We start from the raw sequence: 27,864 nt of genomic DNA, 5'->3' as shown, positions 1-27,864 counted from the left end.
CTCTGCTGTGAGCACTGCTGTGAGCTCTGCTGTGAGCACTGCTGTGCAGCACTGCTGTGAGCTCTGCTGTGAGAACTGCTGTGAACTCTGCTGTGAGCTCTGCTGTGAGCACTGCTGTGAGCACTGCTGTGAGAACTGCTGTGAACTCTGCTGTGAGCACTGCTGTGAGCTCTGCTGTGAGCTCTGCTGTGAGAACTGCTGTGAACTCTGCTGTGAGCTCTGCTGTGAGCACTGCTGTGAGCACTGCTGTGAGAACTGCTGTGAACTCTGCTGTGAGCACTGCTGTGAGCTCTGCTGTGAGCACTGCTGTGAGCTCTGCTGTGAGCTCTGCTGTGAGCTCTGCTGTGAGCACTGCTGTGAGCTCTGCTGTGAGAACTGCTGTGAGAACTGCTGTGAACTCTGCTGTGAGCTCTGCTGTGAGCACTGCTGTGAGCACTGCTGTGAGCTCTGCTGTGAGCACTGCTGTGAGAACTGCTGTGAGCTCTGCTGTGAGCTCTGCTGTGAGCACTGCTGTGAGAACTGCTGTGAACTCTGCTGTGAGCTCTGCTGTGAGCACTGCTGTGAGCACTGCTGTGAGAACTGCTGTGAGCTCTGCTGTGAGCTCTGCTGTGAGCTCTGCTGTGAGCACTGCTGTGAGCTCTGCTGTGAGCTCTGCTGTGAGCTCTGCTGTGAGCACTGCTGTGAGCTCTGCTGTGAGAACTGCTGTGAGCTCTGCTGTGAGCTCTGCTGTGAGCTCTGCTGTGAGCTCTGCAGTGAGAACTGCTGTGAGCACTGCTGTGAGCTCTGCTGTCAGCACTGCTGTGAGCTCTGATGTGAGCTCTGCTGTGAGCTCTGCAGTGAGCACTGATGTGAGCACTGCTGTGAGCTCTGCTGTGAGCTCTGCTGTGAGCACTGCTGTGAGCTCTGCTGTGAGCACTGCTGTGAGCTCTGCTGTGAGCTCTGCTGTGAGAACTGCTGTGAGCACTGCTGTGAGCTCTGCTGTGAGCTCTGCTGTGAGCTCTGCTGTGAGCTCTGCTGTGAGCTCTGCTGTCAGCACTGCTGTGAGCTCTGCTGTGAGCTCTGCTGTGAGCTCTGCTGTGAGCACTGCTGTGAGCTCTGCTGTGAGCACTGCTGTGAGCTCTGCTGTGAGCTCTGCTGTGAGCTCTGCTGTGAGCACTGCTGTGAGCACTGCTGTGAGCTCTGCTGTGAGCACTGCTGTGAGCTCTGCTGTGAGCACTGCTGTGCAGCACTGCTGTGAGCTCTGCTGTGAGCTCTGCTGTGAGCACTGCTGTGCAGCACTGCTGTGAGCTCTGCTGTGAGAACTTCTGTGAACTCTGCTGTGAGCTCTGCTGTGAGCTCTGCTGTGAGCACTGCTGTGCAGCACTGCTGTGAGCTCTGCTGTGAGAACTGCTGTGAACTCTGCTGTGCAGCTCTGCAGTGGCCATGCCCTGAGCATCTCTCTGCTTTATGGTCTCTCTGGTAGGGGTCTGGGAGAGGCTTTGTGCTGATGTTTATGGGTTCAGAATGCTGCTTCTGGCAGAAGAGGCTGGCCCTGGTGTGCCTGGGCTCTGTGCTGCTCTCTGCTTTCTCATTTGGACACAATTTCCACTTCCTGAAGAGGGTCATTTTACTCCTAATAGTCTCCATTATGCTGCTGTTTAACCAGCAGAGCTCCTCTCTGCTCCCTTTTACAGGTGATGTATGTTTATTCTAAGCCTCTAATGTGGTTCCCTGCTGCAATTTCCTCCCCACCTGTGAGCACTTTGTCTTCCTGGCAGCCGCTGTTAATCTCCGTCCAGCAAGTTCCTTGTCCTGCCTTTGGAGGGCATAAATCACCCTGCAGAGTGCTGCTGCCACAGCTCCCCACAGCCTGCTGCTAGCCCTCCCCTCACACAGACACAGGGACTCTCCAAGGGCATCTTGTCCAACCCCCCTGGGATACCTCCAACTACAGCAGGCTGCTCAGGGCCACAGGTTTGCCCTTGGATGTCTTCAGGGACACCTCCCTGGGCAGCCTGTGCCAGTGCCTCCCTGCTCTGGTGCACAACTTCCTCCTCATGTCCAACCTAACTCTCTCCTCTCCCAGCTCAGAGCCATTGCTCCTCATCCTGGCACTCCCAGCCCTTGTCCAGAGTCCCTCCCCAGCTCTCCTGGAGCCCTTCAGCTCCTGGCAGGCTGCTCTGAGGTCTTCCTGGAGCTTTCTCCAGGCTGAACTCTCTCAGCCACAGGGGAGGTTCTGCAGCCTCTGATCATCTTGGTGACCTCCTCTGGAGCCTCTCCAGCAGCTCCAGGTCCTTCCTGTGTTGGGGGCTCCATGTCTGGCCCCAGCCCTGCAGGTGAGGTCTCCCCAGAGCAGAGCAGAGGGGCAGGATCCTCTCTCTCCAGCTCTGGCCACACTGCTTTGGATGCAGCCCAGGCTGCCCTTGGCCTCCTCTGCTGCCAGTGCCTATTGCTGGCTCCTGCCCAGCTGCTCCCCCCCAGCACCCCCAAGGCCTTCTCTGCAGGGCTGCTCTCAGTCTCATCAGCCCCAGCCTGGATTGATACCAAGGGTTTCCCTGCCCCAGATGCAGGACCTTGCCCTTGGCCTTATTGAACCTCCTGAGCTTCTCCTGAGCACACCTCTGCAGCCTGTGGATGTTCCTCTGTTTGACTCAGAGTCCTGCTGAATTTCCTGATGTCTGTGCAATCAGCTTCAGGAACAGACAAAGATTTGATGGCAAAGGTAGAACAACCTCCAGGGCTTCCCCCCCCAGTAACTGCTTTTGAGGGTTTGAGCTTGGTGGATCTGGGAGAAAGCTCTGCTCCAGCAGCCATCTAGAACAGCAACAAGGAGAATGTCTGAGCTGGCCAGGCTGGGAGCTGAGCACAGGAACCTCGTGGGGGACTCCAGGGCAAGGGTAGGGTCCTGCCCCTGGGGAGGAACAGCCTCCTGCCCCAGGACAGCTGAGGGGGGAGCTGCTGGGAAGAGCTCTGGGAAGAAGGAGCTGGGGGACAACAGCTTCCCTGTAAGCCAGCAATGTGCCCTGGTGGCCAGGAAGGCCAATGAGTCCCTGGGGTGCATGAAGAAGAGAGTGACCAACAGCTTCAGAGAGTTTCTCCTCCCTCCCTGTTCTGCTCTAGCAAGGCCACATCAGGAGTCCTGGGTCCAGTTCTGGCTCCCCAGCTCCAGAGGGACAGGGAACTGCTGGAGAGAGTCCAGGGCAGGCTGCAGAGCTGCTGAGGGGCCTGGAGCAGCTCTGGGAGCAGCAAAGGCTGAGAGCCCTGGGGCTGAGAGCCTGCAGAAGAGCAGCCCCAGAGGGCAGCTGAGCAATGCTCAGCAAGAGCTAAAGGAGCTGTGGGGGGCAAGAGGCTGGGGCCAGGCTCTGCACAGTGGTGCCCAGGGCCAGCACAAGGGGCAGTGGGCACAGAGTGGCAGCCAGGAGGTTGGATGTGAGCAGGAGGAGAAAGTTGTTTGTTGTGAGGGTGCTGGAGGCCTGGAGCAGGCTGCCCAGAGAGGTTGTGGAGTCTCCTGGGGTGGAGAGCTTCCAACCCCCCCTGGGCATTGTGCTGCTGGGCAAGCTGCTGTGGGTGCCCTGCTGGAGCAGGAGGGTTGGGGTGGAGATCTCCAGAGGTCCCTTCCAGCCCTTCTGGGACTCTGTGTTGCTCTGTGCTTGTCCCCAGGGCCCCCAGTCAGGTCCTGCCTCACTGCTGGTGCTTCACACTGACTGCTTCTAGTTTCCAGGTGCTTGGTGCCCTGGACGGTGTGGGCACTACCAGGGCACTGCCAAGTGCCAGAGCAAGGCCTTGGTGCTGCTCTGGATGGATGCTGGGATGGATTCCACTCCTGCTCAGTGCAGGTGGAAACAGGGAGCACTAACAAAGCCTTGCCCCCTCTGTCCCTGCAGAACATCCACCTGGTGGCCAAGTGGCTGAGCTCCCTGGAGAAGCAGCTGGAGCAGCACAGTGAGGGCAGCCACCCGGGGCTGCGAGTCTTCCTGAGTGCTCAGCCCTCCCCCTGCCCCCACAGCCACTGCATCCCCCAGGGCATCCTGGAGAACTCCATCAAGATCACCAGCGAGGCCCCCACCGGCATGCAGGCCAACCTGCACCAGGCCCTGGACAACTTCAGCCAGGTGGGAGCTGGGCAGGGCCCCCCACAGCTGCTGCCCACAGGGGGAGCCCCGACAGGGAAGGGGGCTGGGGCCACCCTGCAGGAGTGGCTTGGAACCCTGCAGTCTGGAGCCAACAAACCTTCCCTTCCCCTTCCCCTTCCCCTTCCCCTTCCCCTTCCCCTTCCCCTTCCCCTTCCCCTTCCCCTTCCCCTTCCCCTTCCCCTTCCCCTTCCCCTTCCCCTTCCCCTTCCCCTCAGCATGGGCATGACCCATAGAGGATGCAAGGTCTGGAATGATGAATACAGAGATGTGTCACTGCTTTGGGTGGGAAGGGACCTCCAAAGCTCCCCCAGCCCACCCCCTGCAGCCAGCAGGGACAGCCCCAGCCAGAGCAGGCTGCTCACAGCCCCACACAACCTGCCCTGCACTGCTGCCAGCCATGGGGCAGCTCCCAGCTCTCTGGGCAGCCTGGGCCAGGCTCTCCCCACCCTCAGCACCAAACATTTCTCCTTCTCTCCACTCTCAGTCTCCCTCTCTGAGTTCCAAACCGTTCCCCCTTGTGCTGGCACCACAGGCCCTGCTCCAAAGTCTGTCCCCAGCTCTCTGCTCAGCCCTTGAAGCACTGCAAGGCCACCAGAAGCTCTCCCTGGAGCCTTCTCCTCTGCAGGCTGCCCAAGGCCAACTCTCTCAGCCCTCTCCACTCTGTGCTGACTGTGCCAGGCAGACCTTGCAGAATAGTTTGCTTTTCTCTCCATACAACCTCTTGCTACCTGGGACCAGGAAAGAGCAACCCCAGCCTATTGTGGCCCTCCATGGGCCAGAGGAGTGGAGGCAGCTCCCAGCTGGCTTTGCTCTCAGGTGCTGGCCTGGAGGGAATGCTGAGCAGGAGTGCTCAGTGCTGAGCAGTGAGGTGCAGAGGCAGCAGCAAGGATTGATGCTGGCAGCCAGGGATGATGATTCCATTTTTGTCTACTGGCATTCATCATCCTGAACTCCACTGAAGTCCTGGAGAGGATGGGAGGGGAGAACCTTCAGCCTGAGCAACATTTTCATCCTGCCTCTGCTGCTTTCAATCAGAGAGTAATTAGCATTTTCTAGATGGCTGGAGCCCTGCATGGGAAGTGCTGGGTGGGACCCTTCACACCTCACTGCCCAGCTCCTTGCACCCAGTGGATCTTCCAAGTTAGCTCTCAGCTGAGCAGCCACAAAGAGGGAGCCCTTGTTCTGCACAGGGAGCATTGCTCTGCTGGGGAGCTGCAGCACAACTGACTGCAGAGGCTGGAGGAGCCTGGGCTGAGCTCTCACTCAGTGCTCCTCCAGCCAAGCTCCATGGCAAGTCCAGGGGCCTGTTCTAAATCGAGGAAGGTGCTCAGCACATGTTTGAAACAGTTCTTCATTGGGTTCCTGATAAGGAAAGGAGCTTAAAGTGCTGGCTTGTGAAAGGGGAAACAGGGCTTGGGAATCACAGTGGTTGGAAGGGAGCCTCCAAGGGCATCTTGTCCAACCCCCACAGGCAGCAGGGACAGCTCCAGCCACAGCAGGCTGCCCAGGGACACAGCCAGGCTGAGCTTGGATGGCTCCAGGGCTGGAGCCTCCAGCACCTCCCTGGGCAGCCTGTGCCAGTGTCTCCCCAGCCTCCCTGGGCAGAACTTCCTCCTGAGCTCCAACCTAACTCTGCCCTGCTCCAGTTCCAAACCACTGCCCCTGGGCCTATCCCCACAGCCCTTCTGCACAGTCCCTCCCCAGCTGCCTGCAGCTCCCCTGCAGGTATTGAACTGCAGGCCTGAGGTCTCCCTGGAGCTTCTCTTCTCCAGGCTGAGCAGCCCCAGCTCTCCCAGCCTGCCCCCATCTGCCCAGCCCTCTGATCATCTTGGTGGCTCTATCAGGTCCATGTCCTTCTGAGATGTCTGAGGGCTGCTGGGCCTGAGCACAGTGTGGGCTTACCCAGCCTGTCCCTCTGCTGTGTTGCAGGACACCCTGGAGCTGTGCAGCAGGGAGAAGGAGTTCAGGAGCATCCTCTTTGCCCTCTGCTATTTCCACGCCGCGGTGGCTGAGCGGCGCAGGTTCGGCCCCCAGGGCTGGAACCGCCCCTACCCCTTCAGCACTGGGGACCTCACCATCTCTGTCAGCGTGCTCTACAACTACCTGGAGGCCAGCCCCAAGGTGTGTGAAGCACAGGAGGGCTGCCCAGGGGCTGGCCACCACCAGCTGCCTGTTGCTGGAGCTCCTGGGAAGTGTCCCTGGATGCCCTTCCCTTGGTCCCACTGGGTTTAGCACTTGGCAGCTCAGGAGGGCTCAGTGTGAGATGGGAGCCTGCAGTGCAACCCATTGCAGCTTCCAAAGCAGAGCAAACCTTGCCTCTGGTCTTCTTCTGCTGGAAATGCAGAGTGGGCTTTGGGCTAGCAGAGAGTTGCATTTCAGAGGGAGCTGCAGGAGACCTCTGCTTTGATCCTGCCCTGGGCAGGATTTGACTGCTCCTAACGTCTGTGTACTCAGAAAACCAAAGCAGCCAAGTGGAAGCCTTGACTGTGCAGATCAGAGCTCAGTGCTGGCACCTGCAGCTCAGCAACAGGGCTGGTGCAGCTCTGGGGTCTGAAATCATGCCCTAAAGGCACTGCCACAGGCTGCCCAGGGCAGTGGTGGAGTCACCATCCCTGGAGGGGTTTCAAGGTGCTTGGATGAGGAACTTAGGGACATGATCTAAGAGGGACAAATTGGGTTATGGTTGGTTAGAGTTGGGCTTGAACTGCTGGAGAGGCTCCAGAGGAGGCCATGAAGATGCTCAGAGGCTGCAGAGCCTCCCCTGTGGGGCCAGGCTGGGAGAGTTGGGGCTGTGCAGCCTGAAGAAGAGAAGGCTCCAGGGAGACCTCAGAGCAGCCTCCCAGGACCTGAAGGGCTCCAGGAGAGCTGGGGAGGGACTTTGGACAAGGGCTGGGAGTGCCAGGATGAGGAACAATGGCTTTGAGCTGGGAAAGGGGAGACTGAGAGTGGAGAGGAGGAAGAAATTGTTGGCAGTGATGGTGGGGAGAGCCTGGCACAGGCTGCCCAGGGAGGCTGTGGCTGTGCCCTGCCTGGAGGTGTTCAGGGCCAGGCTGGATGAGGCCTGGAGCAAGCTGTGCTGGTGGGAGGTGTTAATCTTTAAGCCCCTTCCAAGCCAAAGCAGTCAGGAGTCCCTGGGTCTCAGGATGATTCCAAGCAGGGCATCCTGTGGGCTCTGCCCCTCTGCAGGTGCCCTACGCTGACCTGCGCTACCTCTTTGGGGAGATCATGTATGGAGGCCACATCACTGATGAGTGGGACAGGAGGCTGTGCAGGACGTACCTGGAAGAGTTCATTAAGCCAGAAATGATGGAGGGAGAGCTCCTCCTGGCTCCAGGATTCCCCCTCCCGGGCAACATGGACTACAATGGCTACCATCAGGTAGGTGCTTTGCTCTGGGATGTCTCCAAAGCTGCCCTGGGAGCTGCCCGGGGAGCTGCCCGGGGAGGCTGCAGCAGCACTGCAGAGTGACACAGCTGCTGGCAGGTCACAGAGCCAAGGAGTCGTTTCACTTGGAGACACCTTTAAGATCATCTTGGTCAGGGCAGCCCTTGGCACCAGCCCAGGCTGGGGCTGATGAGACTGAGAGCAGCCCTGCAGAGAAGGCCTTGGTGGTGCTGGGGGTGAGGAGCTGGGCAGGAGGCAGCAATGGGCACTGGCAGCACAGGAGGCCAAGGGCAGCCTGGGCTGCAGCCAAAGCAGTGTGGCCAGAGCTGGAGAGAGAGGATCCTGCCCCTCTGCTCTGCTCTGGGGAGACCTCCCCTGCAGGGCTGGGGCCAGCTGTGGGGCTCTCAACACAAGAGAGACCTGGAGCTGGGACCTGAAGGCGATCCAGAGGAGGCCACCAAGATGATGAGAGGGCTGGAGAGAACCTCTGCTATGAGGAAGAAGTTGAGGCAGCTGGGGCTGTGCAGCCTGGAGAAGAGAAGGCTCCAGGGAGACCTCAGAGCTGCAGTTCAACACCTGCAGGGGAGCTGCAGGCAGCTGGGGAGGGACTGCTCAGAAGGGCTGTGGGGATAGGCCCAGGGGCAGTGGTTGGGAACTGGAGCAGGGCAGAGTTAGGTTGGAGCTCAGGAGGAAGTTCTGCCCAGGGAGGCTGGGGAGACACTGGCACAGGCTGCCCAGGGAGGTGCTGGAGGCTTCAGCCCTGGAGCCATCCAAGCTCAGCCTGGCTGTGTCCCTGGGCAGCCTGCTGTGGCTGGAGCTGTCCCTGCTGCCTGCAGGGGGGTGGACAGGATGATCTTGGAGGGTTCCTCCCAACCCAGTGCAATCTGTGACCCTCTGAATCACCCAGTCCAACACCAACCCAGCCCCCCATGGCCACCAAACCCTGGCCCCAGCAGTCATGGCCAGAGCTTGCTGAACACCTCCAGGCATGGGGACTCCACCACCTCCCTGGGCAGCCTCTGCCACTCCCTGACCACTCTGCAAGCAGAGACATTTTCCTCCTGTCCAACCTGGCACACTTTCAGGCCATCTCCTCTGCTGAGGGTGGACAATATCAGTTCCCATTATGTTCTGTCCCTGGAGATGTTGCTGCATTCCCTGGGATGAACCAATGGTAACTTGCTGCTCCATGACAGGCTCCTTCTGTTCACTCATGAAGGGAACAACTGCATCAGTTCTGGAGCTTGGAGCAGGGCTCCTGGCAAGCGCCATCCAGGCAGTGTTTGCCACAATGGCCCTTTGGAGCTCCTTTGATCATCAGCTTTGATGGGAAGCACTGAAGGCTCTTCTTGATCCACTCACTGACCTCATCTGTGCACACAGGCAGCAGCAGGGATGGGCTCTGGGTGTTGTTCATGAAATTTAACTACTGGAATCTCAGCTCCCAGGAGAGATTGCAGGATATTGAAGCTGAAATGCAGAGTGGATAATTGCTTGAGAAGGTCCAGGCAGGAGGGATGGAGCCAAGGCAAACATCAGCAATTACTGCAGTGAGACAGCAGCAGCAGAAGCTGCTCTGGAAGCACTGCACTGCTCCTTCCCCACCATTACCCTGGGAGTCCACCACAGGGAGCCTGGGCTGCCTCAGCTGGGTGATGACTTGAGCACCATGACCTATGCAGCCAGAGTGCCCTGGGCTCTGTATCTGACACTGGGTCCTGCCCTTGGGGCACAACAACCCCCTGGGTGCTCCAGGCCTGGGGCAGAGGGGCTGGAAAGTGCCCAGCAGAGAAAGCCCTGGGGGTGCTGGGGGACAGCAGCTGAAGAGGAGCCAGCAGTGCCCAGGGGGGCAAGAAGGGCAGCAGCAGCCTGGCCTGGAGCAGAAATGCTGTGGGCAGCAGGAGCAGGGCAGGGATGGTGCCCCTGGGCTGGGCACTGGGGAGGCCACTCCTTGAACACTGAATTCAGTTTTGTGCCTCTCACTCCCAGAAGGACATTGAAGGCTGGAGCAGGGCCAGAGAAGGGCAACAGAGCCGGGGAAGGGTCTGGAGAAGAGGGCTGGGGAGGAGCAGCTGAGGGAGCTGGGGGTGTTGAGCCTGGAGCAGAAGAGGCTGAGGGAGACCTCATTGCTCTCTGCAGCTCCCTGAGAGGAGGCTGGAGCCAGGGGGGGTTGGGCTCTCCCCAGTCACGCGTGACACGAAATGGCCTCAGGTTGTGCCAGGGGAGGTTGAGGTTGGACATTAGAAAAAACATCTTCCCTGTAGGGTTCTCCAAGCATAGCCCAGGCCCAGGGAGGTGGTGGAGTCCCCATCCCTGGAGGTGTTCAGCACAAGCAGAGCTGCGGTGCTGAGGGCTGCGCTGCTGAGGGCTGTGCTGCTGAGGGCTGCTGAGGGCTGTGCTGCTGAGGGCTGTGGTGCTGAGGGCTGCTGAGGGCTGTGGTGCTGAGGGCTGCTGAGGGCTGTGCTGCTGAGGGCTGCTGAGGGCTGTGCTGCTGAGGGCTGCTGAGGGCTGTGCTGCTGAGGGCTGCGCTGCTGAGGGCTGCTGAGGGCTGTGGTGCTGAGGGCTGTGGTGCTGAGGGCTGTGGTGCTGAGGGCTGTGCTGCTGTGGGCTGCTGAGGGCTGTGCTACTGTGGGCTGTGCTGCTGAGGGCTGTGCTGCTGTGGGCTGTGCTGCTGAGGGCTGTGCTGCTGAGGGCTGCTGAGGGCTGTGCTGCTGAGGGCTGCTGAGGGCTGTGCTGCTGAGGGCTGCTGAGGGCTGTGCTGCTGAGGGCTGTGCTGCTGAGGGCTGCTGAGGGCTGTGCTGCTGAGGGCTGTGCTGCTGAGGGCTGCTGAGGGCTGTGCTGCTGAGGGCTGTGCTGCTGAGGGCTGCTGAGGGCTGTGCTGCTGAGGGCTGTGCTGCTGAGGGCTGTGCTGCTGTGGGCTGCTGAGGGCTGCAGTGCTAAGGGCTCTGGTGCTGAGGGCTGTGGTTTCCCCCCAGCCTTGGCAGAGTCAGGGGAGGGTTGTGCTGGGGTCTGAAAGGGCTTTCCCAGGCCAAGGAACCGTGTCTGTCTAACCTGCCCCTGGCTTTCTCTGCACAGTACATCGATGCAGCCCTGCCCCCAGAGTCTCCGCACCTCTATGGCCTCCATCCCAACGCTGAGATTGGTTTCCTGACCCAGGCCTCGGAGAAGCTCTTCCGCGTGGTGCTGGAGCTGCAGCCGCGCGGCGGCGGCCAGGGCGAAGGAGGAGTGGGGACCAGGGAGGAAACGGTGAGAGGGGGCTGGGCAGGGCTGCTCCATCCCTTCCAGTCAGGTGGGGAGAGCCTGGCACAGGCTGCCCAGGGAGGCTGTGGCTGTGCCCTGCCTGGAGGTGTCCCAGGCCAGGCTGGATGAGGCCTTGAGCAGCCTGTGCTGGTGGGAGGTGTCCCTGCCCAGGGCAGGGGGCTGGAGCTGGATGATCTCTGAGGTCCCTTCCAACCCACAGCACTCCATGGATGAACTTTGCCTCCTGTCCCATCCACAGGGGGTCCTGCCTGGCTGGGGTTTGTCTCCCAGCTGCTCCGTGCAGCCTGTGCTGCCTTGGCTGGATGCAAAGCACCTCTCTGCTGGCAGCAGCCTCATATTATGCAGCACATCAGCAGGGTTGGATGTAATTGGAGTATTGTCAGTAATAGGACAGTGGCTTTTAATTACCCCCTGAACCTCAGTGCCTTCATTATCATCTTGTGAAGACATTGCAAATAAACCTTCTGTGGCCTCTGCAGTCTCTGAGCCACCAGTCCCTGTGTGCCAGGCCGTGCCTGGCATAGCAATGGGCTCCCTCAGCACGCCAGCTGCCATGTGCCACCCAGGGCTCAGCCCACCACTGACTGATCCCACCAGCTCCCACCCAGCTCCCCTGCTCCCAGGGGCCTTGTAATTCCTCCTTTCCAGCTGCTCTCCATTGCTGTGCCCATGTAACTGGCTGATCCCAGCCCTTCCTCTCAAAGCTCACCGCTCATTACAAGCTGCCCCAAACACTGAGAACAGGATCTGAAACCAGCCAAGACCTGCCCAGCTTTGTGTACCTGCAGCCCTAAGGGCCCAGCTCTCTGTCTCAAGCTCTGTAGCTCAATGAAGGGCCAGCAGAAAGCTCAGCTCCAGGCTTCCTTTGGCTTGCTGTGGAGCTGGAGAGCCTGCTGCTGGCACCTAAAGGGCTTTCAGAAGAGCTCAGTGTGTTCAGATTTCAGTACATGCTGGAATGTGATGTGAGGGAAATAATCCAGACCTAGCAAAGCCAGAGGATATGCTCAAGCACAGCAAATCAGAGAATCATAGCCACAGACAGGTTTGGATGGGGGGGACACCTCCAAAGCTCCCCCAGTCCACCCCCTGCAGCCAGCAGGGACAGCCCCAGCCAGAGCAGGCTGCTCACAGCCCCACACAACCTGACCTGCACTGCTGCCAGCCATGGGGCAGCTCCCAGCTCTCTGGGCAGCCTGGGCCAGGCTCTCCCCACCCTCAGCACCAAACATTTCTCCTTCTCTCCACTCTCAGTCTCCCTCTCTGAGTTCCAAACCATCCCCCTGGTGCTGTCACAGCAGGACAAACTCCCTCCCAGTGTAAGTACATCTTCTCCCCTTCCAGCCTTTAGGCTCTGGAAACACAATTAAACAGCTGGGCCAGAGAAGCAAAGTGATCAGTGATGGAGCCAGCAGTGGTGTCCCAGGGCATGGCTGCCCTGCAGAGCCTTGGTGAAAGCCAAGAGGAAGGGCACAGCAGCACAGAAGGCCTCAGGGCTTTTGTGACCTCTCTGAGCAGCTGCCTGGGAGCAATCTGAGTGTGGGCACTGCCCTGCCTGCTGCCTGGGAGGGGGCTGCACAGCTCCTTGTCTTGTTCTGGTTAAGAGACAATAGATGCATGGCCTGGGTGTTGTGCTCCCTGGAGCCAGGGGTGAGGCAGGGCACAAAAGCCTCTTCACTTTCAGCACCCCAGCAGCCTGCCCAGAGAGGCTGTGGAGTCTCCACCCCTGCAGGCACTCAAATCCCACTGGATGTGTTCCTGTGTGACCTGCCCTGGGTGGTCCTGCTCTGGCAGTAGGCTTGGCCTGGACAATCTTTAGAGGTCCCTTCCAGCCCCTGCCATGCTGTGATTCTGGAGCTATCTCCCTCATTATCTGGGCTGTAACTGGTGCTTGGTCCTTGCACGAGAGCTGGCTCAGAGATGTCTCTGAGCTCCTCCAGCTGAGGATTTCCAGCCCCTGCTTTGCCCAGGGTGGTTGCAGGGAAGCTGTGAGCCTGGCACCTTCCTGAGGCTCTGACAGCTCTGGTTACTCCCACGGGTTTCTGAGACCACTGTGCAGAAAGTGCACTGCAGCTGGTGTGGGAAGCAAGGCAGAGGGATGGCAGGGCAGTGTCACATCAGAGCTGTCTCTCCTGCACTCAGGGTGCAGCTGAAGGCATCTCCAGCTGTAGCAGCCATCTCCTTGCTGGCTGCAGGAGCAGCCCACACATCATCACCTCTCTGCCTGACACCACTGGGGCCTGGAAGAGCACTTGGGAGGAAACAGAGCACAGACTCTAAAACAGGAATGCAATGAACATGGCAATAAAACCACCCTGAGCTGCCTCTGCCTTGGCCACTGTCTGGCACCTGGCACTGGCAGAGGCTGTGCACATCAGGTTGTAGAATCATAAACTGTTTGGATGGGAAGGGACCTCCAAAGCTCCTCCAGCCCACCCCCTGCAGCCAGCAGGGACAGCCCCAGCCAGAGCAGGCTGCTCACAGCCCCACACAACCTGCCCTCCACTGCTGCCAGCCATGGGGCAGCTCCCAGCTCTCTGGGCAGCCTGGGCCAGGCTCTCCCCACCCTCAGCACCAAACATTTCTCCTTCTCTCCACTCTCAAGCTCCCTCTCTGAGTTCCAAACCATTCCCCCTGGTGCTGGCACCACAGGCCCTGCTCCAAAGTCTGTCCCCAGCTCTCTGCTCAGCCCTTGAAGCACTGCAAGGCCACCAGAAGGTCTCCCTGGAGCCTTCTCCTCTGCAGGCTGCCCAAGGCCAACTCTCTCAGGCTGGCTCCCAGCAGAGGGCTTCCAGCCCTGCCAGCACTGCTGTGGCCTCCTCTGGCCCTGCTGCAGCAGGTCCCTGTCTGTGCTGAGGGCTCCAGAACTGCCCCAGCCCTGCAGGGCTGTGAGCAGAGCACAGCAGAGGGGCAGAATCCTTCCCTGCCCCTGCTGCCCACCCTGCTGGGGCTCAGCCCAGGCCAGGCTGGGGCTCAGTGCTGGCTCAGCTCCAGCTCTGCACCCCCGGCACCCCAACTTGATGTGGCCCCTGGCTGTTTCCTTGTGCTTCCCTTCCATGGCTCTGTTAGCTCAGTGCCCAGTTCAGCTCACAAGACCTTTCCTGTCCTCAGCTCTCTGTCCATACACCCCAGCAATGCAGCTCCTAAGCTCTTGTGTCCTGGGGCTCATCTGAGTCTGCAGCCCCACACAGCTTCTTGCCTTGCACAGGCTTGAGGCCCCAGAGGCTGCCACATGTCACAGTGACATTGTCCAACCAGCATCTGGAAGGCTTCTCACCTGACATTAACTTCTGTGAGCAGTTGGATTTTCATAGCATGGAGCAAGCCCTTGGAAAGGTGCAATGGAGGCTTTCAAAACCCACCTGGATGTGTTCTGTGTGCCCTGCCCTGGGTAACCCTGCTCTGTCAGGGGGCTTGGAGTGGATGATCTGCCTGCTGTGCTGCCCAGCACAGCTGAGGGGTTGCTAGGGGAGCACTCCCTGGCAGGTGGAGCTCAGGCAGCTGGAGAAGCTCCATGGGTCAGTCACTAACATCCCTCTCCCTTTTCCCTTCTGCTGCCAGGTGAAAGCTCTCCTGGAAGAGATGTTAGAGAAACTGATGGATGAGTTCAACATGGCAGAGCTGATGGCAAAGGTGGAGGAGAGGACTCCCTACGTTGTGGTTGCCCTGCAGGAGTGTGAGCGCATGAACCTCCTCACCAGCCAGGTCAGGAGCTCGCTGCAGGAGCTGGACCTGGGGCTGAAGGTAGGAGCTCAGGGGGCTTGAAAAGGGGCTGCAGAACCTCCCCTGTGGGGCCAGGCTGGGAGAGTTGGGGAAGAGAAGGCTCCAGGGAGACCTCAGAGCAGCCTTCCAGGACCTGAAGGGCTCCAGGAGAGCTGGGGAGAGACTCTGGACAAGGGCTGGGAGTGCCAGGAGGAGGAACAATGGCTTTGAGCTGGGAGAGGAGAGACTGAGAGTGGAGAGGAGGAAGAAATTGTTGGCAGTGAGGGTGGGGAGAGCCTGGCACAGGCTGCCCAGGGAGGCTGTGGCTGTGCCCTGCCTGGAGGTGTTCCAGGCCAGGCTGGCTGAGGCCTTGAGCAAGCTGTGCTGGTGGGAGGTGTCCCTGCCCAGGGCAGGGGGCTGGAGCTGGCTGATCTCTGAGGTCCCTTCCAACCTAAGCTGTTCTCTGACTCCATGATTTGAGGGGGCTGAAGCTCTGCAGGGATAAGACTGCTTCTAAATCCCAGCTGCAGTGTGCTGCACACTCTGCAGCTTGGGTCCGTGGTGGCTCTGACACTTCTGCCTTGCACTCACTGCTGATGCTTCTTGTCTTAAGAGGGAGACAAACCACAGAGGCTGTGTGGTGGCCCAGCATGCCCAGTCCATGTGGAATGTGCTGATGCTTCTGCACTCAGGGGTTAGAAATAGATTTCCTTTGTTTCCCAGCATGAGGGCAGTGGAATTGGAACCTCTGTTTCCTGAGACAGGGAAACAGAAGTGATTTAATGTTTCAATCCTGGAGCTGTAATTGCAGCAGGGACAGTGTGCAGCTATTGGGTGAGCTGGACTTGAGCTGCTCAGCACTGGAGGGGAGGGTGAGCGGCCTCATGAGCTTCAGTACAGCACAGGCAGCCCAAGGCTCAGCCCCAGCACAGGCTGCACATTTCTGCCCCAGCCTCTGCCATGAATCAAGGCAGGGATGGGGCCTGCAGCAAAGGCTTGACCCCAACAGCCTCAGTACCTGTGCTGTGATTCAGACACCTCAGGGCCAGGACTTACCTTGGTTTCAGCAAGGCTGTGGACAGCCTCTCCCATAACATCCTCATGGGCAAGATCAGGAAGGGTGGCTTGGAAGAGTGGGAGGTGAGGTGGGTGGAGAGCTGGGTGAGCAGCAGAGCTCAGAGGGTTGTGGTCAGCCCCAGGTGGAGGCCTGCAGCCAGTGGTGTTCTGCAGGGGCCAGGGCTGGGCCCAGTCCAGCTCAGCATCTTTGTCAGTGAGCTGGATGAGGGGACAGAGTGGGGCCTCAGCCAGTCTGCTGGCTGGGAGCTGTGCCTGACACCCCTCAGGCTGTGCTGCCACCCCCTAAGGCCTGGGCAGGCTGCAGAGCTGGGCAGAGGAGCCTCATCAGGAAGGAGAATAACCTCCTGCACCAGTACAGCTTAGGGGTTGAGCTGCTCCTGTGTGGAGAATGTCCTGGGAATGATGCAGGAGGAGAAGTTATCCATGGGGCAGCAACGTGCCCTCGTGGCCAGGGGTCCCCTGGGGTGCATGGAGAAGAGTGTGGTCAATAGGATGAGGCAGGCTCTCCCCCCTCTCTGCTCTGCCCTGGTGAGACTACAGCTGCAGTATTCAGTCCAGTGCTGGCTCCCCAGCTCCAGAGCGACAGGGAACTGCTGGAGAGAGTCCAGGGCAGGCTGCAGAGCTGCTGAGGGGCCTGGAGCAGCTCTGGGAGCAGCAAAGGCTGAGAGCCCTGGGGCTGAGAGCCTGCAGCAGAGCAGCCCCAGAGGGCAGCTGAGCCATGCCTGTCAGAAAGGGGTGAGGCTCTTGCCAGTGGTGTCCTGGGGTAGGACAAGGGGCAGTGGGCACAAACTGGACCCCAGGAAGGTGCTGCAGCCTGACCTGCTGGTTTCTGCTGAAAGCATGAGGCTGCTCAGAGGGGTTGTGGAGTCTTCTTCTGTGGAGAGATTCCAAACCCATCTGGATGCAGTCCTGTGTGACCTGCCCTGGCTCTCCCTGCTTTAGCAGAGGCTTGGACTTGATGACCTCCAGAGGTCCCTCCTGTGGCTCTGTGGTGCTCTGAGTGCTGAAGTGCAGATGAGCAGCAGTACCTATTGCATCTTCACCTTAGGTATGCTGAGGAGACTAACCTGAAGGGTCTGAGAAACCACCAGTGGGCAATTCTTCTGTGCCTGCAAGCAAAGATCCCTGTGGGTCCCTGTGGTGGGTTGGGAATTTCCCCCCAGCATTACACTTTGCAGAGCAGCTCAGCTGGAAGCAAAGGAAGCTGTGCTTACAGCCTGCAATGGAGTGCAAGCAATCTGTACAATACCCAGGACTTGCAACAGCTGCAGATCTTTACAGTGGATAAAGGAGCCCTGCTCAAAGACCAGGGGGAGCTGCCAGCTTCTCCCTCCCTGCCTCCTTCTTACCACCCTGTACAAAAGGGACAAGAGAAGGGAGCAGAGAAATTAGACTTAGCCAAAACAATGCAGCCAAGGTCAAGCAGATCACAGAACCACAGAGCTGTCAGGGTTGGAAGGGACCTCAAGGCCCAGCCATTCCCAACCCCCTGCCATGGGCAGGGACACCTCACACCACAGCAGGTTGCTCACAGCCACCTCCAGCCTGGCTGCAAACACCTCCAGGCAGGAGGCTTCCACCACCTCCCTGGGCAGCCTATGCCAGGCTCTCACCAGCAAAGAGCAAGAGAAGAGAGAGGTTGGTGTGGGACAACTGGGCTTTAGTGCCTTATCTCTTCCAGTTGGATGGTTTAGAACTGTCTTTAGTTTCCCTTTCACACCCAGTAGTGATTTGGTTCCAGATTTGCTTTCTGATCAAGATCTGTGAACAATTTCTAAAGCATAGCCTCCAACTACCCCAGGCCCTGCACAGGTGAGTTAGATGTTGGGCAGGGCCCACAGCACTGCCCAGCAGCCCCACTGTGTCCTTCCCAGGTCTTGAATGCCAAAGCTCTGGGAAAAGAAGGCTGCAGGCAGACCTCAGAGCAGCCTCCCAGGACCTGATGGGCTCCAGGAGAGCTGGGGAGGGACTCTGGACAAGGGCTGGGAGTGCCAGGATGAGGAACAATGGCTTTGAGCTGGGAGAGAGGAGACTGAGAGTGGAGAGGAGGAAGAAATTGTTGGCAGTGAGGGTGGGGAGAGCCTGGCAGAGGCTGCCCAGGGAGGCTGTGGCTGTGCCCTGCCTGGAGGTGTTCCAGGCCAGGCTGGATGAGGCCTTGAGCAGCCTGTGCTGGTGGGAGGTGTCCCTGCCCAGGGCAGGGGCTGGAGCTGGCTGAGCTCTGAGGTCCCTTCCAACCCAACCCATTCTGTGGCTCTCTGGCTCTATGAGCTAGAGCCAGGGCAGCCTTGGTCCTGCTGTTGGCTGTCTGTGGGCAGTGCTGCCTCAGCTGGGGACAGCCACCAGGTTTTAACTGTCCCTTCAGAGCAGCAGGCCCTGGGGTGGGGGATCTTCAGTGGCAGCCTGTGGAGGAGGAGTTTACCTACCAGGACCCACAGATGTCAGAAGAGAATAAACAAGAGGCAGAGGCAGCAGGGCTGGTGGTTGGGAGCTGCCTGTGTGCGAGGAGAAGGCAGCTTGGAAATGTCAGGGCTGATTTGAATGCTTGAATAATTCATTGTGTGTGCAGCAGAAAGTGATTGTTTGCTCCAAAAATAGGAGAAATCTCATGGAGAGGAAGAGGAATCGCAGCAGCCTGGTGGCCAGCAGCAATAGCTGCCAGGTTGTGTCCCTGGTGAGAGCAGAGGCTGGGCTGCATGGCACTGGCTGACCCATGGGCAGCTCTGATGGAATCTCTGAATGCTTTGGGTTGGAAGAGCTCTCCAAGCTCAGCCAGTCCAGCACCAACCCAGCCCCACCATGGCCACCAACCCATGGCCCCAGGAGCCATGGCCACAGCTTGCTGCAACACCTCCAGCCATGGGGACTCCACCACCTCCCTGGGCAGCCTCTGCCACTCCCTGACTACTCCTGCACCAAAGAAATTTTTCCTTCTTTCCAACCTCAGCCTCCCCTGGCACAATTTCAGGACATTTCCTCTCCTTCTATCAACTGATCCTAGGGAGAAGAGCTCAAACCCTACCTCTCTGCAGCCTCCTCTCAGGGAGCTGCAGAGAGCAATGAGGTCTCCCTCAGCCTCCTCTGCTCCAGGCTCAACACCCCCAGCTCCCTCAGCTGCTCCTCCCCAGCCCTGCTCTCCAGACCCTTCCCCAGCTCTGTTGCCCTTCTCTGGGCCTGCTCCAGCTCCTCAGTGGCCTTCTTGCAGTGAGGCCCAAAACTGGCCCCAGTGCCCAAGGAGTGGCCTCCCCAGTGCCCAGCCCAGGGGCACCATCCCTGCCCTGCCCCTGCTGCCCACAGCATTGCTGCCCCAGGCCAGGCTGCTGCTGCCCTTCTTGCCCCCCTGGGCACTGCTGGCTCCTCTTCAGCTGCTGTCCCCCAGCACCCCCAGGGCCTTCCCTGCTGGGCACTTTCCAGCCCCTCTGCCCCAAGCCTGGAGCATCCATGGGGTTGATGTGCCCCAAGGGCAGGACCCTGAACTTGGCCTTGTTGAATTTCATCCCATGGGCCTCATCCCATGGCTCCAGCCTGGCCAGGTCCCTCTGCAGAGCCTTCCTCCCCTACAGCAGATCAACACTGCCACCCAACTTCAGTGTTGGAGAACCCTCCAAAGGGAGGATAATAAATACCTTAACAGTACCAAGTGTAGGTCACAGCCTGGCTGGGTACTGCTCTGCATCAATGCCTCCAGGGGAGCTCATCAATGCTGATCAATACTTCACGGGAGGGTGTCAGGGGGATGGGACCAGGCTTTGGGCAGTGGTGCCTGGTGATGGGCAAAGGTTTATGAGCACAAACTGGAACATCAGAAGCTCATCTGAACATGGGGAGAGACTTACTGTTGAGAGTAGCAGAGCACTGGAGCAGGCTGCCCAGACAGGTGGTGGAATCTCCATCTCTGGAGTCCAGGCCCACCTGGGTGCTGTCCTGGGCAGCCTGCCCTGGGCAACCTGCTCTGGCATGGGGATGACTGGAACATCTGTGCTCAGCACTGCTGAGGCCACACCTTGAGTCCTGTGGCCAGTTCTGGGCTCCTCAGGTTAGGAAGGAGGTTGAGATGCTGGAAGGTGTCCAGAGAAGGGCAAGAAAGCTGGGGAGGGGTCTGGAGCACAGCCCTGTGAGGAGAGGCTGAGGGAGCTGGGGTTGCTTAGCCTGCAGAAGAGGAGGCTCAGGGGAGACCTTCTTGCTCTCTGCAACTCCCTGCAGGGAGGTTGTAGCCAGGTGGGGGTTGGTCTCTTCTCCCAGGCAGCCAGCAGCAGAACAAGAGGACACAGTCTCAAGCTGTGCCAGGGGAGGTTTAGGCTGGAGGTGAGGAGAAAGTTCTTCCCAGCAAGAGAGACTGGCCCTGGGGATGTGCTGCCCAGGGAGGTGGTGGAGTCCCCATCCCTGGAGGTGTTCAAGAGGGGATTGGATGTGGCCCTTGGAGCCATGGGTTAGTTGTCAGGAGGTGTTGGGTGACAGCTTGGACTTGATGATTCCTGAGGTCTTTCCCAGCCTGGTTGATTCTATGATCTCCAGAGGACCCTTCCCACCCTCACCCCTCTGTGTTGTGAGCCTGCTCATCCTGAGGGAGGGCTTCCTGCCAGGCTGGCTGTGATGGAAATTGCTTCCAGCACTGGGAAGCAATAATGATAATAATAAATAACTAACTAAAAAGCAAGGAACTAAACCACTCCTGACACATGTTGGTGTTCAGCATCTGAAATGCAAATGTCTGCATTAATTCTGTGTTGCCAGCTCCAGGAGGGAGCTGCTGCAGATGCTCTGAACCCTCACAGGAGACCCCAAGCAGTCTGCTTGAGTGCCCAGGCTTCAAACCCCTGCCTTGCTTCAGCCTCCCTGAGAATTGCCTCAGCTGATTCATCTCTCTGCTGGAAGCAGAGCTGGGGCTGCTCTGTGGTCACCAGGGCTGTCTCTTCACACCAGCTGAGCCTCCTGCACACATCTTGCAGGGGTTTTTTTCCCCCACACTTGAAAACCTTCCCAGGAGAGCAGAATGCTTCTGGCTGCTGAGGTCTCTCTGGCTCCTGCCTCGTGGTTCTCAGGGCCCTGCTGTGCTCAGGGCAGAACCTTGCTCTGCAGTTTTTCCTTCCTCCTGCAGGGTCTTGCCATGGCTGTAGCCAGAGCCCAGCCTGCAGAGCAGGGCCTCCAGTGCCTGAGTTCTGCTGCACTGGGCTGGTGGCAGACAGAGTGTGGGCTGGTAGCCAGATAAGTGGAAGAAAGTGTGTGGCCAGGAGGCCAAGAAGGCCAGCAGCAGCCTGGCCTGGAGCAGCAGTGGTGTGGGCAGTGATGGTGCTCCTGTGCTGGGCACTGGGCAGGCCACAGCTCAAGTCCTGGGTTCAGTTTTAAGGCCCTCATTAGAAGAAAGCATTGAAGGGCTGGAGCAGGGCCAGAGGGTCTGGAGAGCAGGGCTGGGGAGGAGCAGCTGAGGCAGCTGGGGGTGTTGAGCCTGGAGCAGAGGAGGCTGAGGGAGACCTCATTGCTCTCTGCAGCTCCCTGAGAGGAGGCTGCAGCCGGGGGGAGTTGTGCTCTGCTCCCAGGTAGGACAGGAGCAGAGGAGTTGCCCCAGGGGATTCTTCAGTTGGACTTGAGCAACAATTTCTTCCCCAAGTGAGTGATCAAGGCTGCCCCAGGTGAAGTCCCCACCCCTGCAGGGGTTTCAGAGCTGTGCAGATGTGGTGCTGAGGGCCAGTGGTGCCCTGGCACTGCTGGCTTCATGGTTGCTCTGGAAGGTCTCATCCAGCCAAAACAGTTCTGTGATTGTTTGACTCTCTGAGAACTTGTGGGCTAGGAGTGAAAAGGAACCATGGAATCACAGCAGGGGCTGGCTTGGAAGGGACCTTAGAGACTATCCAGCTCCAGCCCCCTGCCCTGGGCAGGGACACCTCCCACAGCACAGCTTGCTCAAGGCCTCATCCAGCCTGGCCTGGAGCACCTCCAGAGATGTGCTGTCCACTTCTTGCTTTTAGCTTCAAGGCTGTTAAAACAAAATCCTCCTTAAAGCCTTTGTGCACAGAATTTCCCCTGTTTCTCTGGGGGAAAGCTTCCACCTTCAGCTGCTTTAAAAGCTTACTGCTCACCACTGCTCATCTTTGGAGCAGAGGTTTAATGCTGCCTTGCAATCAGAGAGTCACAGAATCCCTTGAAGTCCAACCATTCAGTAGCTCATTCAAGGCTGGGGCTAAACCCTGGCCCCCAGCACCACATCCACACAGCTTTGAAACCCCTCCAGGGTGGGGACTCCACCACCTCCCTGGGCAGCCTGGGCCAGGCTTTGAGAACCCTTTCAGGAAAGAAGTTTCTTCTAGTGTCTGACCTAAACTTCCCATGGTGCAACTTCAGACAACTTCCTCTTGTCCTATTGTTTGTTTTAGGAGCAGAGCCCAACCCCCGCTGGCTGCAGCCTCCTCTCAGGGAGCTGCAGAGAGCAATGAGGTCTCCCTCAGCCTCCTCTGCTCCAGGCTCACCCTCCCCAGCTCCCTCAGCTGCTCCTCCCCAGCCCTGCTCTCCAGACCCTTCCCCAGCCCTCAATGTCCTGCTCTGGCCCTGTTGCAGGACACTGATGTCTCTCTTGTACCAGTCCATCCTGCTGAGGGCTGAAGGTTTCCTAGGACAGGGACTTCTGGATGTCAAGCCATAGATCTCTGATGGGGGCAGCTCTGAACTGGGGCCTCAGTGCTTCAGGGGCCTCCAGCCACAGGGCAGTACAGAAGTGCTCCCAGCTCCAATCTGAATTGAAAGGTGCTGGAGAAGCACAGCCCCTTGGATCCCTGCTGGCCTGAGAACAGCAATGTTACTGTGGATGCTCAAAAGCTTTCACAGGAGCAAACCAGACCAAACCAAGAGAGAAAGAAAGGAAAAGGCTAAGAGCTAAAAAGGCAGAAATGCTTGGGTGGACATTTCCAGTGCCTGAATTCAGCTGATCCTCTTCCTCCTGTTGAGCAGACACAGTGTGAGGCAGGTGTGCATCTACAGGGTCACAGAGTCATGGAGTGGTAGGGTGGGAAGGGACCTCTGGAGCTCACCCAGCCCAAGCCCTGCTCCAGCAGGGCACCCACAGCAGCTTGCCCAGCACCACAATGCCCAGGGGGGGTTGGAAGCTCTCCACACCAGGAGACTCCACAACCTCTCTGGGCAGCCTGCTCCAGGCCTCCAGCACCCTCACAACAAACAACTTTCTCCTCCTGCTCAGATCCAACCTCCTGGCTGCCACTCTGTGCCCACTGCCCCTTCTGCTGGCCCTGGGCACCACTGTGCAGAGCCTGGCCCCAGCCTCTTGCCCCCCACAGCTCCTTTAGCTCTTGCTGAGCATTGCTCAGCTGCCCTCTGGGGCTGCTCTGCTGCAGGCTCTCAGCCCCAGGGCTCTCAGCCTTTGCTGCTCCAAGAGCTGCTCCAGGCCCCTCAGCAGCTTTGCAGCCTGCCCTGGACTCTCTCCAGCAGTTCCCTGTCCCTCTGGAGCTGGGCAGCCCAGCACTGGACCCAGCTCTCCTGCTGTGGTCTTACCAGGGCAGAGCAGAGGGGGAGGGGAAGCTCCCTTGCCCTGCTGGCCACAGGCTGTGCAATGCACCCCAGGAGGCTCTTGGCCATGAGGGCACATTGCTGGCCCATGGAGAACTTACTGTCCAGCAGGGCTCCCAGCTCCTTCTCCCTGGAGCTGCTGTCCTGCTGCTCTTTCTGTAGGCTGTCACCCAGCAGGTCCCAGTGCTTCATGTACAGCAGTGAGGTTAGCCCAGAGGACTTCTCATGACTGCCAAGCCTGGGACCCTCTGCTCTCTGCAGGGTGCTGCCCTGCAGCAAGCCCTTGCCAGCCTGAGAGCACTGCCAGGCTGCTTTGCCCTCAGTCCTGGTCACTCAGCAGTGAGCCTTCCACTTGTGGTGCCAGCTGCCACCACCACCTCCTGCTCTCCATGGCCTGCCTGGGGGTCTGGCTGTGACCTTGTCCTGCTGTAGGCTGCCAGTGTGCTGTGCAGATCAGAGCCCTGCAGGGCATGGTCAGCAGAGCAGCAGGCTGCAGAGATGTGCCCATGCTGGCTGCTGACAAGCACTGCTGAGCATCTCCTGGGCTTGCTTCAAGAGGGTTTAAACTTTGTGCTAAAGCTTCCCAGAGTGCTGTGGCCCCAGCCAAGGGCACCTCTGCTGACCTGATGGCTGGAGGCACTGAACCCCTGGAGAGAGCAGGTGCAGTGTTGGAATGTGAACAGGCTGACCCAGTTCCCTCACCCTCCTCCCCAGCCAACTGTTTCACTTAATCTCTCCAAAAGCACTCAGCCCCAGGCAAAGAGAAAGTCAGATCAGTTCTGGGCAGCTGATAAGGGACAAAAGGCAGCATCCACAATGCCAACCAGGCACCAGCTCTGGCTCTGCCCACACTGCCCTGCCCTGCTGTGCCCCTGCAGCTCAGCACTGGGCGTGCAGGGATGGAGGCTGTGAAGGGCATCCTGCACCAGCTGAGGCTGCACTGCAAGCCCTTGGCTTTGCAAACTGTTTGGCTGGAGTGGCTCAGACTCACAGATCAGCTGCCCTGGAGATCTGCTGCTCCAACCCCCTGCCCAGAGCAGGGACAGGCCCAGCAGCTTGCCCGGGACCACAGACTCATAGGGTCAGAGACTGCATCCAGCTGGAAGGAACCCTCAAAGGGCATCTTGTCCAAGCCCCTGCAGTCAGCAGGGACAGCTCCAGCCACAGCAGATTGCTGAGGGCCACATCAAGTTGGGGTGCTGGGGGTGCAAAGCTGGAGATGAGCCAGGACCAAGTGCTGCCAAGTGGGCCCAGGCTGCCCAGAGAGCTGGGAGCTGCCCCATGGCTGGCAGCAGTGCAGGGCAGGTTGTGTGGGGCTGTGAGCAGCCTGCTCTGGCTGGGGCTGTCCCTGCTGGCTGCAGGGGGTGGGCTGGGGGAGCTTTGGAGGTCCCTTCCAGCCTAAACCTGTTTGAGATTCAGTGAAAGAAACAGAAGGAGCCCTGGGCAGCTGAGGTTCTGCCCTGCTGGCTGCCACTCTGCACACACTGCCAACTACACACTGCCAGCAGGGAAGATGAGGATGAAGGAGTATGGCACAGAAGATGTCCATGAGAGCCCAAAGCTCCTCAGGAGCATCCCCAGTGTGTGGCACTGGTGGCTGTGTGCAGTGTGCTGCCCTGCCCCAGCTGCTGCCAGGCTGCGTTCCCCGCAGGGCTCCCAGTGCTCATTGTGCTCTCCTCCCTCAGGGGGAGCTGACCATGACAAGTGAGATGGAGAGCCTGCAGAATGCCCTCTTCCTGGACACGGTGCCCGAGTGCTGGCTGAGGAAGGCTTACCCCTCTACTGCCAGCCTGGGCACCTGGTTTGCCGACCTCCTCGCCCGCATCAAGGAGCTGGAAGCCTGGACGGGAGACTTCTCCTTGCCCTCTGCAGTGTGGCTGGCTGGCTTCTTCAACCCCCAGTCCTTCCTGACAGCCATCATGCAGTGCACAGCCCGCAGGAACCAGTGGCCTCTGGACAGGATGACCTTGCAGTGTGAGGTGACCAAGAAGAGCAGGGAGGACCTTGCCGGCCCTCCGCGGGAGGGGGCCTACGTCCATGGGCTCTGCATGGAGGGAGCTCGCTGGGACACACAGGTGAGCTCCACAGGCTCTGTGCCCAGCCCAGGCTCTGCTCTCCTCCCCTCAAGCCTCCTCTTCCCCCCAGCTCCCTCAGCTGCCCCTCCCCAGCCCTGTTCTCCAGACCCTTCCCCACCTTTGTGGCCGTTCTCTGGACCTGCCCCAGCCCCTCGCTGTGCTGCTTGGAGTGAGGAGCCCACAGCAGACACCTCAGGGAGATTTCCACCCTTGTTACCCCAGCACTGTGCTGAACATGGCTTGGGAATTTGACCTGAGGAGTTGTCAGCAGCAGAAGGAGATCTGATCAAAGCCCAGGCTGAGGGAAGCCAGCTGTGGGGTGGGAAGGAGCTCCTTGAGCTGCTGATAATTTGCTTCTGCTCAAGGTATTCTAGGAATGATTTTGTGTTAGCTCAGCAGGTTGGATCCATGGAATCCTAAACCAGGGCTGGCATTCCCATAGCTTAGTCTAACAGATGGCATTAGCACAATTAAAGGGAGGTGTGCTGGGAGAGGGGTTGCTCCCTTGCACTCATCAGCAGCTCTGAAGGGGCTGCTGGAGAGGCTGAGCCTCGTCCCACAGCTCTGCTCTCAGAGCATCTGAAACAGCAATGGCAGGAGAAGCTGAGCTGCAGCAAGAGGTGCCCTCTGGAGCACTGAGCAGTGCTTTCCACATCAAAGTTTGTTTGCATTTGGCCTCATCAAGGGATGTGTGGGACAGCTCAGTGTCAGAAAGAGGAGCAGGACCAGCCAGAGGCTCAAGTCAGAGAGGCAAGCAGCTGAGTTCCTGCCCTGACAGCCTGCTGGCCTCTCCTCTGGGCTCCTCACTCCAGGGAGGACAGCAAGATGCTGGAGCAGGTCCAGAGAAGAGAACCAAGCTGCTGAAGGGCCTTGAACACAAACCTTGTGAGGAGCAGCTGAGGAAACCTGAGCTGATCATCCTGGAGCAGAGGAGGCTGAGGGAGACCTCATTGCTCTCTGCAGCTCCCTGAGAGGAGGCTGCAGCCGGGGGGGGTTGGGCTCTTCTCACAGTACAGGGGCATGATCTTTTCCTTAGGCACTGGGCAACAAGAGCTTGGCCTCAGGCTGTGCCAGGGGAGGCTCAGGTTGGATGTTAGGAACAATTCCTCCCCAGGAAGGGCTCTCAGGCACTGTCCCAGGCTGCCCAGGGGGTGGTGGAGTCCCCAGCCCTGCAGGCATCCCCGACAGGCTGGGGCTGGTGCTGGCTGTGGCTCATCTCCAGCTCTGCACCCCCAGCAGCTCCAGGCTCTCCACAGCTCCCCAAGAAGAGCAGCTGGGGCAGGCACTGCAGAGGCTGCTGGATGTCTGTACCTCAGCTTTGCCTCCCTTCCTTTCCAGGCCGGGCTCCTCGCGGCTGCCAGGCTGAAGGAGCTGTGCCCAGCCATGCCTGTCATCTTCCTCAGGGCCACCCCTGCTGGCAAGGCAGAGCCCTGCAGCCTCTACCCCTGCCCTGTCTACAGGACACGCCAGCGGGGCCCCACCTACGTCTGGACCTTTCACCTGAAGACTAAGGAACCTCCTTCCAAGTGGGTGCTGGCTGGGGTGGCACTGCTGCTGCAGGGCTAGGCTCAGAGCAGCTCAGTGCCAGATCCCAAACACAGTCACAGAGCCAAGCAGGTTGGAAAAGAGATCATCAAGTCCAAGCTCTCACCCAGCACCGTCTGACCAACTCAACCATGGCACCAAGGGCCTCAGCCAGGCTCTTCCTAAACACCCCCAGGGATGGGGACTCCACCACCTCCCTGGGCAGCACATCCCCAGGGCCAATCTCTCTCTCTGGGAAGAATTTCTTCCTCACCTCCAGCCCAACCCTCCCCTGGCACAGCTCGAGGCTGTGTCCTCTCCTGCTGCCACTGGCTGCCTGGGGGAGGTCCAAAGTGGTTTAGTTTCACAAAGGATTTCTCATTGTCCTGCTGATCCTCAGAATCAACCCAAGCTCCATAGCCTGGGCAGAGCCTGCAAGGTGGTGCAGAGGTGCAGAGGGCCACAGGGAGCAGATCCTTGGCTGCTGCAGGTCAGTGTCCTGTAACTCCCACACTGCAGCAGTGCAACCTCCCAGCCCACAGCAAGCTCCAGCCTGAGATAATCATTGAAGACTGACAGCCAGAGCTGGAAGCCAGGCTCCAGCCCTCTGAGCACTGAGCCTGTGGGACCCCAGCTCCCTGCCAGAGCTTCCACCCCCAGGCAGTGCTAAGCCCAGAGCTGACTTCCATGCTGATTCCTGTGATCCAAAGCAGTTCTCCAAGGCAGTGACCTGCTCCAAAATCCTCCAGCAGTCCAGTGAGCTCCCCAGGTCTTCTTCTTTCCTGTCCAGCAGTGATTCTTTGGCATCTGTGTTGAGGTGGAAGTTGGGAGGTCAGATGTGGAGACAGAGCCTTTCTTGCTGATAGTTACAGTTTAGAAGCAGTGCAAATCCTCTTTAGCATCCAATGTCCTCAGTGAGAGCTCCAGCACCAGGGCCTGGGGAGAGCATCTCACTGTGGCAGAGAGGTACTAATAAAACCCAATCCTGCTGGCCTTGGCCTCTGAAAGCTGCCTGCAGGCTTCTCTCACATTTACTCTCAGAACCCCAGCAGGGTGGGGTGGGAAGGGACCCGTGGAGCTCTCCCAGACTGAGCAGGAGTGGAATCCATCCCAGCATCCATCCAGAGCAGCACCAAGGCCTTGCTCTGGCACTCGGCAGTGCCCTGGTAGTGCCCACACAGCCCAGGGCACCAAGCACCTGGAAACTAGAAGCAGTGAGT

General features: G+C 59.1%; 1 protein-coding gene across 1 annotated transcript in view; it reads left to right on the top strand.

Annotated features, from left to right (window-relative positions):
- The window catches only part of DNAH9 (dynein axonemal heavy chain 9), a 172,924-nt gene extending 145,287 nt beyond the window's left edge, over nt 1-27,637 (top strand). Inside the window, exons 44-50 of the mRNA XM_068151652.1 lie at nt 3,864-4,091; nt 6,042-6,233; nt 7,299-7,490; nt 10,572-10,742; nt 14,316-14,498; nt 24,731-25,120; nt 26,459-27,637. Of these exons, the coding sequence (XP_068007753.1) occupies nt 3,864-4,091; nt 6,042-6,233; nt 7,299-7,490; nt 10,572-10,742; nt 14,316-14,498; nt 24,731-25,120; nt 26,459-26,686 (1,584 nt within the window). The 3' untranslated portion in view covers nt 26,687-27,637. The remainder of the gene's footprint in view (nt 1-3,863; nt 4,092-6,041; nt 6,234-7,298; nt 7,491-10,571; nt 10,743-14,315; nt 14,499-24,730; nt 25,121-26,458) is intronic.
- The last annotated feature ends 227 nt before the right edge of the window (nt 27,638-27,864 follow it).

This window comes from Melanerpes formicivorus, unplaced genomic scaffold (genome assembly GCF_026170545.1).
Source record: "Melanerpes formicivorus ecotype bairdi unplaced genomic scaffold, bMelFor1.0.p_v2 SCAF_21, whole genome shotgun sequence".
NCBI classification, from domain to species: Eukaryota; Metazoa; Chordata; class Aves; order Piciformes; family Picidae; genus Melanerpes; species Melanerpes formicivorus.
The sequence above is the reverse complement of the archived record's forward strand: the minus strand, read 5'-3'. Positions and strand labels throughout refer to the sequence as shown.